Source organism: Syngnathus leptorhynchus, chromosome 4 (assembly GCF_054491065.1).
Source record: "Syngnathus leptorhynchus isolate UIUO chromosome 4, UIUO_Slep, whole genome shotgun sequence".
Taxonomy (NCBI): Eukaryota; Metazoa; Chordata; class Actinopteri; order Syngnathiformes; family Syngnathidae; genus Syngnathus; species Syngnathus leptorhynchus.
This window is the reverse complement of record NC_141198.1, coordinates 15489897-15499444: the sequence shown is the minus strand read 5'-3', so window position 1 is coordinate 15499444 and position 9548 is coordinate 15489897. Positions and strand designations below refer to the sequence as shown.

Sequence of the window (9548 nt, the reverse complement as noted above, 5' to 3'; positions counted from 1 at the left end):
ATATATTTTGGAATGAATGTCAGCTTCACGCTTGGGGAAGTGTAGGGTCTAATGAGAGCCGTATTCTGCAATGCGTACACTTGATTTACATGATCAGGATCGTTTTAGATTTCTACAGAGATTGCTGATCATTTAAATTAGGTGTGTTGTAGCAGTGAGATAAATGTCAATTTGGTGAACAAAGACACAGAGACTGATGGGTTAGGTCAACAGGACATTTTATTATTTGATAGCTTTGTGGTCTTGAATGACAGTAATATAGTTGCTGACTTGATGAGCAGCGCTGTATCTAAAACTCACAGCTGGACTACTTAAAGCAAATGGTACTTTTCTTTTAGGCATCCTCTTCTTGTTCCAAACAGAAAAAAAGCACAAACGTGGCAACATGTGATGAGATGTGATCAGATGTTCAGGGATTTAAAAACCAAATAAATTAAAACAAATTGCAGGGGAAAGGATCAGAATATGGCACATTTGGTCCACCTTGGAAGTTTTATTATGTCTTAAAAACATTTCAGAAACAGAAGAAGAAGAAAAAAAAAAAAGAAGTAATATCTTATTTGCACGTGTAGCACAGCGTTAACGACAGCAGAGTGGAAACACGAGTGTGGTGGGAGGGGGGGGGGGTTTGAGAATAGGGCGAGGGGGCTCTAACTTTAACTTGGGAACAGGATTCAGCCAATCGCTTTTTTTCTCCTCGGTACAGTAATGAGGGTGTGGAGAGGAACTGGGCGACCAACGGGGACGGCGCCGAACATTCACAGGAAGTAGTCGGGAGTGCGTCTGGTCACGTGGGGCTCGCCACGGCGGGGGGCCGGGTCAAACTGAAGGCTGAGAAGGAAGCGATGAAGATGTGTTACTGACTGATCAAAAGGGTTGATTGACTGTCAAGACCAGCGGCGTCACGTGACGGACTTACAAAGAGTACTTGAGGGTGTCGTCCAGTTCCATGATGGCCGCCTGGTTCCCGCAGCGGTAGCAGTAGTTTGGCGCGCTGAAGATGGTCACCACGTTCTTGTCGTGACCCCAGTTGTAGCCCTGCACGCACAACACAAACTTAGCACGCAACATGGGCCACACTTGGTTGCCTAGCAACAAAGGCACTTGAGAGCTCACGGCGCTCCGTCGCCGTGGAAACTGCACTTCAAGTGAACACGCAGGCACGAAAATAGAGGTTTCATGCGAGGTGGGAGGGTTACCTCCATGACCAGCTGATGGGCGCGTGACACCAGCGTCAGGCCGTTAGCGTGGTTGAAGGTTTCCGAGATGTCCTGGCCGAAGGTGTAGCCTGCACCTCTGGGTGAGATGCCCCAGCCGCCGCGGTCGTCGGGGTCCGACCACAGAAGGTCACACATGGGGCCCTGCGAACGAGGGCGAATCCATTACAAACGTCGATTCATTTCGGACATTCACACCGATTTGGACAGCAAGCCCACCTCATGAGGGACCTCCTGCAGGCGGTCCAGAGCTCGTATGTGGTCCAGGGTGTCTATGGAGGGCGACAAGCCTCCATGGAGACAGAAGATCTACAGGGGGAGAGGGGGGGGCAACCATGAAAACCCTCGAGAGGCGGGAGAGGGAAGGCCAGTGGCTACGCCCACCTGTCCGTCGACCAGCGCGGTGAGCGGCAGGTAGTCAAACAGGTCTGTGAAGTACTTCCACACGTTGGCGTTGCCGTACTTCCTCAGGCACTCATCATAGAAGCCGTACACTTGCGTGATCTGCCGGGACTCGTGGTTCCCTCGCAGGATGGTGATCCGCTCCTGGAAACGCACCTGAGCGCACGCACCACATACACACCCTACTTAAGACTCGAGCGCACAATTACGCAAGCGGTATAAACTCTTCACGTGAACTGTATTTTGTGATTTACCCCTCCCAATTTGTACTCGTCTCACAAACATGACTTTCTTTGTGCACCTTAAATGTAACCTATAACCTGTACAACTTTTTTTTTTTTTTTCCTTTAAAGGGGGAAGCGGAAATCAACGCTTGCACAAGTGTGCGCGCACACACTACAGAGGATGTGGGTGTGCTCAGAGTTACGCAATCACATTCAGGTGCACGTTAAGTGGGACACACGGCACACAACCCATCATTAAAATTGCTTCTGTACAGGTCAATCTATGAGGGGAAAAGTCTGGTGACCGGACCTTTAGCGTCACAAGCAGTGTGACCGTCTCCACCGAGTAGTAGCCTCTGTCCACGTAGTCGCCCATGAATAGGTAGTTGGTGTCAGGGGACTTGCCGCCAATCTTAAAGAGTTCCATCAGGTCGTGGAACTGGCCGTGCACGTCGCCGCACACAGTCACCGGGCATCGCACCTGAAGGCAGAACATACGCCGGTCGGTCAATTAAGTCAAGTTCACATTTCGTGCCAGTATTTATACTAGTTGGATACAAAGGTAAACCTAATGCATCCCAGAAGTCTCACCTCCTGGACGTTGGACTCCTTGGTCAAGATCTCCTTGGCCTGAAAAGAAGAGAGAAAAAAGAAAAAGTCAAATCACGAGGCACGTTGTACGAAAAAAAAAAAGAGAAGTGTGTGCTGTAAAGTAATAAATAGACGGGCCGCCATGTGAGTGGTCATGTGATCGCCAAACCGCACACAAATACTGCGCAACTGTTCTGTTGGAACTTTTCTTGTAATTTTACAAATTGTTATCTGTTAAATGTTATTTGCTATGAAAAGTGAATACATTGAGAACAGCCTTTGATTTCTTTTTTTCCCTGAGAGGGAGAAAAAAATGAAAGACTTCTGAATGTACAGTAGACATTCATAAATAAATGAAATTAACTAACAATAAATTAATATTTATAAATAAATAAAAAGAATGAGGCACGGTTGCTGTGGTTCAACGCATTAAGAGGAATAACGTGAGCACCTGAAAATAAACGACAGTAATGAGGATGTAATTATTCAGTAAGACTTGTCGCACCATTGACATTATACACGACACTTCACATTGAAACGAATCTAGTCTGACGATTTGTTTGTACCATCTTAACCTTCATTTTGTGAATCTATAGAAGCCGTAGTAACGTTTCTTGATGAGCCTTGTCAGCTTTATGCAATAAAACAGATGATCGATAAAGGCAGGGCGCGGTACGCAGCACCAAAAATGTACTCACACAGACCCACGGGTGTATGTAATGGTTACATTTTAGACCTGACACACACACATAAAACAGATTTCAAACACACTTAAAACATTTGTTTTGTCAGGACTTGTAGGCGTAAAGCGACGAGCAGTAAACCCGGCTCCGTCTACAGACTGGGGAGTGGAGAAATTATGCCAATTTGAGAGCCTTTGATTCCCCGAGATTACAATTAACCGGAGAGACGACAATTAACATTCATTTTCAAAGCAAAATGTCTGTAAACATGTTCGACGACGATCAGGAGTCGGGAACTGATCGGAGCACTGCGAAAATTAGCCGCGAGTATCCGCGGTGCTCCAGAAATTAGACAGAGCCAATTCCGCAATGTAGGCCAAACGCGAGGCTGGCGGAATGTTAAAATTGAAACTGACGGAATGCTCCGGTCAATCTTACCTTCTCACAGAGTGTCCTCACTTGGTTTTCCGAAAGCTGCTTGCACTCGTTTAGCTGTTCGATCCATTGGTCTAACTCCTTTGTAAAAGATTTGTCTTCCATGACAGCCGCAGTAGCTTCGCTAAACTAGCCGCGTTAGCTACCTTGAAAAAAAAAGAGGCCTGTTTCGACGCTAGCTGCGTTAGCGTTTAGCTCACCGTATTGTTAACCTGACCCGGTCCCGCCAAACCCGTCACAAATTCAACGATTTCACCGACAGCTAACGAGCCGTTCGGTCAAAACTGATCATGATAAACTACCGAGGATGAATTAAAGAAGAACTGAGGTGGATTTAATCAGCCGGGGGAAGTGAGGAGGTCAGAAAGTCCCCGTTGCGGCAGACCGAAGCGGCAGAAGACAGCGGCTAGCCGATGTGCTAAAAAGGCTAGCTACAATAACATCCGGGCTTTTCAGCAGCAGCCGCTGAACGGGTACAAGCGACATCGCGTGGAAGGACGGTGAATTGCATGGCCTCGCGTCTTTTTTGGGGTTGCGACTGGCCCTTGCAGTTTGTTATGACGTCAGTTATGACGTCTCCAAGTGATTGAAAGCGATACAATAAAAAAGAAAAAGAAATTGTAAGCCATACTTTCGTGAAAGTGCAAGTATCATAACAGAAAATGCATTCGGTCGAATTTAAAATCACCTTAATTGAAGTTATTTGCTCATATTGAATGAATTAAAAGTATTAGTATTAAAATGAATTAAAAAAAAACAACAGAAAACGGCAAATATTTCTCCAAACAAGCATTAATCAACCAGCTGATTTAACTGGTAATGTGCATCTGACTGCAAAGACATAATAGCGGACAGCAAAAAAAAAAAAAAAATGTGCGTAAAAAGAATTACTTGCTCCCACCGGAACTGGATGGGCGGTGCTTAAAGCGAAGCACACGCTCCTCACAGTCGGTGAAAAGACTGTGCGTAAAGAAAGACGTTTTCTAGTGTGTCTTTCACGATAACCATAAACTTGTGTTGATTTATGCATGTAGAAGTTATCCAGGACTGCGAAGGGGGCAACACGATTCCCAAACATGGCACATTTAACAGAAAACCCCGCAGACAAGGAACGGTGAGTTGTTGCTTCAGCAAGCAAAGCTAAAGCTAATTGTGTTTGACTCGACATAACTTTAACGCTTTCAAATGATTGTATCAAAATTGCACGCGTGTCGCTACATTAATTTCACTAACGTTCTTATAGAGTCAAGCAATCAGTTGTCACGCGAGATTGTAAAGTTTGAATAGAAATAGCGTTGCATTGAAGTTTGTACCTTCGTATTTCCCGTACACAATCTAGCATGACGTGTGCAAGAAGACCCCTATAAAATATATTATTATGAGCTACTCTACGAATCCAAGCATCATGGAAAACGCAGTGAAGCAAAGTATAAATTATTTTTACATTAATTCTATCCTAACAAGTGTCATAAAGTTACCTGTTGCGTAGAATTGCCTAGCTGGAGATTTGTGCTGGATATCTTGGATGTTGACAAAATGGCTTCTCACCACGGATATTTCCTCCACACATATCATTTTTGTTCTATTTAGTGTTTAACGGGTTGGAATGCATTTTGTGTCTTTTTTCCCAGGTTCATCTGTGTTTATCCAGTTTACATCAATAGTAAGAAAACTCTGGCTGAAGGACGACGAATCCCTGCTGTGAAGGTGACTGACTTACCATTCATACATTGAAAAATGAGTTAACATCTCAAAAGTGTCCAAGCTCATTGTATGTTGCAAAATGGACGTTTGCACGCAGGCAGTGGAGAACCCTTCGTGTGCAGAGATCCGTGATGTCCTGACAGCCGCTGGCGTGAATGTCCTGGTTGAGGTGACAACTTGGCTGGACCTCCTAATTGTGTTCTTTGAACAGGAAGTCCCATGTCGGTTGTTAATTCTCTTGTCGTTTGGTGTCCAGAACAAAATGCATCCCAGAGAGTGGAACCGCGACGTACAATTTAAAGGGCGAGTCAGAGTTCAGCTGAAGCAAGCGGACGGCAGCTTGTGTCACAATAAGTTCTCTTCACGTAAGTGGGATATACGAGTAGTGTGTAGCAACATGGATATGAGCGGCACCAATCGCAACCCAAATCTGAATCCTGAAGCTAGCATGGACATTACGGCTAACAAAGACACGTGTTCGATGTTTGTGGTTGTTCCAGGCAAGGATGTAATGTTGTACGTCTCCGAGATGATCCCCAAGCTGAAGACTCGCACGCAGAAGGGCGGCGGAGGCGAGAGCAGCTCACAGCAGAGTGATGGTGGAAAAAAGGCCAAGAAGAAGAAGAAGTGAAGTCTCTTCACCTTTTTATTCTTTACGTCGATTTTGAGTGTCGAAAGCGGAGGATTTGGATCCAGCCTCAAACAACACATTGCTCTGCTTTTTGGGGGGTTTTTTTTGGAAACTTTTGCGAGGCCTGCAAAAGCGTTCCATCCTGCATCCGAACTTAAGTTTAGTTTAAAAGAGAAGAACCGAGACTGTCTTGAGATTTTTGATGAGAGGAAAAGATGAAGTTGATGAATGTTTATCTGGCTCAGTTTCAAAAGGATGAAATTACAAAGTCTTCACAAACTGCCTGAATGCATTGCTTGCAACATGTGTACATCACTTGCACAAAACATTGCAAGTTTAAGGGCTATTCCCTCTTTGGAACCATTTTGTCTGGACCATGGGAACCATTCAGAACTAGAATATCCAAACCCTCATCCAGAAGAGTTAAACTACGGCCAGATTCAAAACCAGAAGTCAGAGAAACACAACTAAAAAAATAAATAAAATTCAATTAAATCTGAACGACAGTCATACCTCTACATACGATTGCTTAAACATACGAATTTTTTAACATACGTTGTGAAATTTGATCAAATATTTGACTCAACATTCGAAGTAATTCCCAACATACGACGTCGTCATAGTTAGCCCGCTAGAGGGCGGTACGTCTGGATGACTTCAGTTAACGTCCCACCAAAGTTAACGCAAAGCGTGGCGATGAAAAAAGGAAGATGATTTCCTTACAATTAAAAAATTATTTACAAAAACACATGGCCTTAAAAGCGTGTCATCAATTATGTATTTATAAGACTACCCCAGGACAGTAAAAATGCTTTCATTGAAAAACCTGGGTTGTGTCGGTTCGGAAGTAGAACATCTTTGTGTAATGTTTACACTCGTTCCTATGGCAACCATTACAACAATTCACCCCAACGCCAACAGAGTGACGTCACCGATCCGCCGCTAAAGAAGCCGTTGAAGCCTACTCTGGATAAAATGACGGGTGTTCACATAGACCCGAGCCGGGCTCCGGTCGCCTTCGGGCGGTTGGCCATCCCGGAGCTGTTCGCTCAGCTGGAGGAGCCCGACTCCACCAGAAGGCTGCAGGCCCTCGCGTCCCTCTGCGACCTCACGCACGACCCGGAGCGACTTTACCAAGTGGTCAGTGAAGGTAAATCAAATGTGCCATCTCGAGCGTGGTTGCGTCCGCTATGTTGGATGTGGAAGATGTGCCCGTAAACTTAAACCACAATGGATTTAGGCATTCGCCGAATCACACACACCAATATTTGGGGTAATAATAAAGGCACAAAACGCCTTTTAATTTGGTGATTCTTTATTCCTCGTGTGCTTAGAATATCCGAACCAATGTCCGGTATACTGTTTAAAACAATCAAAGTCTGTGCAATACTAACAGGTTTTCTGGATCAGTTGGAGGTTCTATTGAAGGACGAAGATCCAGCAGTCAGGACCAGAACCTGCGAGCTTCTGCATCTTACCACCAGCCACAACATCGCGAGGTAAACATTAAATATCGGAAAAGAAAAAAAACATTTGGAATAACGTTCAATTGTGCGTTGTGACATCATCAGCCGATGGCAACGCTTGATTAGTTTGGAAACTATTACCCCGGGGATCGTATGCCGAAAATAAAAAGTATGGAAATTATTCATCTGTTTTTGCATAAGAGATTGACAGCTAAATACAAATTCGACAGATTTGATTGCTTATGCCGATGCTTGACTGATTGACAGACTTCTTCCATCAATTTTCAATATCTTGGCAATAGATGACGATGTCAAAATTTTAGTTAAGGGTGCGTTTTAGATATACCCGCTGCTCAAGTTAAAAAAAAATAGAGAGGAATTTAAAGTTCGGCAATGCATATTCAGCCCTTTACTGAATTGGTAATATATAAAAGATGCCGCAAGATGGCAGCAAAGCAGAACTTTGTGTAAAGGAAGCGCCTCAACTCCCTTCACTTTGGGAATTAAAACAATTTCTTTACTATTTCTATTATTACGTTTCTATATATTACAATGTTTTTAATGTGCTAATGTTACCATGCTAATAGGCTAGCTAATATGTGTTCCTCCTCAGACAAGCCCTTCTGTCCTCACCCCTTTTGGCCCGTCTGTCTCAACTGCTGGATGACCCGTCCCCACTCTGCAGGACATGCGCCCACCGCGTGATAAATAGCCTGGCGCTGCTGCCTGCAGGTAGGCAGGCGCACCTTGATGACATCACAGAGTCACAGACAACGACGCTTTTTTTTTGGCAGGCGCTAAAGATTTGCAAGCTCTGGTTCCCAAGTTGATGCTGAAACTGCAGGAGAAGCAGGAGGAGAAGCAAGAGGAGGTGCAAGCCCTGCTGCTGTCCACGCTCAGCTGCTGCTCTCGGCTGGACGCTGGCCCGGCTCTGTCACACCGCGGCGTCACGCTCATCGGCCAAAAGCTCTCGCATGCCTGTTCCAACATCCGAAGGGAGGCGGCTGCTGCCATGATGGCGCTCAGGTTAGGACCCCTCCATCTCTTTCTTTTGCTGTGGAGGTGACAACCATGTTCCTGTGTGTGTGTGTGTGTGTGTGTGTGTGTGTGTGTGTGTGTGTGTGTGTGTGTGTGTGTGTGTGTGTGTGTGTGTGTGTGTGTGTGTGTGTGCTGATGCAGTGTTCCAGTGGAGGGCAAACGTCAGGTGTGCGAGGCGGCAGTTCTTCCCGTCCTGGCAGACCTTCTACGGGACCAGGATGTGAACGTGCAGGCCAACGCCGCTGGCGCCATCATGAACACGGTGGTCATCACCACAGGTGATGTCATGCACAACCACGTGACCACCTTCCAGCCAATCAATAGCCTCTTTGCTTTGTCCCGTAGGTAAGCATCAATGTTTGGAGCTAGATGTCCTCCCAGTCCTGCTGCAACTTCTCTCAGAGCGTAAACAGGACGTAGAAGAGGAGCAGAGGAGGAAGGCGCTGGTCCTTTACTCCCTAAGAGCTCTCACCTCATTGGCTGAGGCTCCAGAGGGACGTCGCCGCCTGCTACTGCAGCTTCCCCTGCTGGTGGGGAGGAGCGAGCTCCCTGAGGAGGATCCCGACATTCGTCGTGCTGCTCGGACCGCGATCAACGTTGTCACTTGGACGCCCTGATCAAGTCAGGCAAACCACTTTCCAAAAAGAAACGCCAACCACATTTTGATCATTGCTATTGCTAACATAGCTTATACCACTAAGATGATTTTAGCGGCTGCTTAAGTGTCCTTCATATTGCCATGGAAACAGTTCATCACGGGTCACGAAACAACAATGTCACAATTGCTTATGCTAAAATGCCAAGATAGTGTTAGCTTATTTATAGTACCGAGTGACCTTCCTCATGTTGCTATGGAAACAATATTTATCACAAAGATCATATGAGGTCAACATGTAAACTTAAACCAAACCACTAAGAACACAAACATACATATATTTTAGCTCAGGTGTAGGAAACCCTGGTCTTACGAGAGTCATCCTCTTGAAGGACCAGGGTTCCCGACTCCATCTGCTTTAGGTGAATCGCCGCATATGGACAATTTTCTTTTCATCCAATAAAAGTATTTCTTTGCCATCTTTTGGAATGTTGTTGTTGTTGATGATGTATATAAATAAAAGGAGTCCTCTGATTGGCTGTGATGATACATCCAAGGATCG

General features: G+C 45.4%; 3 protein-coding genes across 5 annotated transcripts; 2 read left to right on the top strand and 1 right to left on the bottom strand.

Annotated features, from left to right (window-relative positions):
* Positions 1-473: 473 nt before the first annotated feature.
* Positions 474-3989, bottom strand: LOC147058413 (serine/threonine-protein phosphatase 2A catalytic subunit beta isoform). The gene is made up of 8 exons (XM_085909326.1): positions 3556-3989; positions 2435-2473; positions 2154-2324; positions 1602-1775; positions 1437-1526; positions 1200-1361; positions 920-1038; positions 474-831 (listed from the first exon to the last, which is right to left on the bottom strand). The coding sequence occupies exons 1-8, from the start codon at positions 3655-3657 to the stop codon at positions 759-761; spliced, it is 930 nt and encodes a 309-aa protein (XP_085765452.1). The 5' UTR covers positions 3658-3989; the 3' UTR covers positions 474-758.
* A 473-nt stretch (positions 3990-4462) lies between these two features.
* On the top strand, positions 4463-6633 carry srp19 (signal recognition particle 19). The gene is made up of 5 exons (XM_085909365.1): positions 4463-4666; positions 5184-5259; positions 5354-5425; positions 5513-5621; positions 5757-6633. The coding sequence occupies exons 1-5, from the start codon at positions 4629-4631 to the stop codon at positions 5885-5887; spliced, it is 426 nt and encodes a 141-aa protein (XP_085765491.1). The 5' UTR covers positions 4463-4628; the 3' UTR covers positions 5888-6633.
* Positions 6634-6797: 164 nt separating this feature from the next.
* On the top strand, positions 6798-9542 carry rsph14 (radial spoke head 14 homolog). 3 transcript variants are annotated; one of them, XM_085909314.1, is made up of 6 exons: positions 6798-7037; positions 7284-7386; positions 7967-8085; positions 8148-8379; positions 8533-8669; positions 8794-9542. In XM_085909314.1, exons 1-6 carry the CDS (start codon positions 6863-6865, stop codon positions 9006-9008), a joined length of 981 nt encoding a protein of 326 aa, XP_085765440.1. In that variant the 5' UTR covers positions 6798-6862; the 3' UTR covers positions 9009-9542. The 3 variants fall into 3 exon arrangements, with proteins under 3 accessions (XP_085765440.1, XP_085765439.1, XP_085765441.1); XM_085909313.1 differs by having other exon boundaries at positions 6799-7037; positions 8737-9542; XM_085909315.1 differs by lacking the exon at positions 6798-7037 and adding an exon at positions 7083-7160 and having other exon boundaries at positions 8737-9542.
* The last annotated feature ends 6 nt before the right edge of the window (positions 9543-9548 follow it).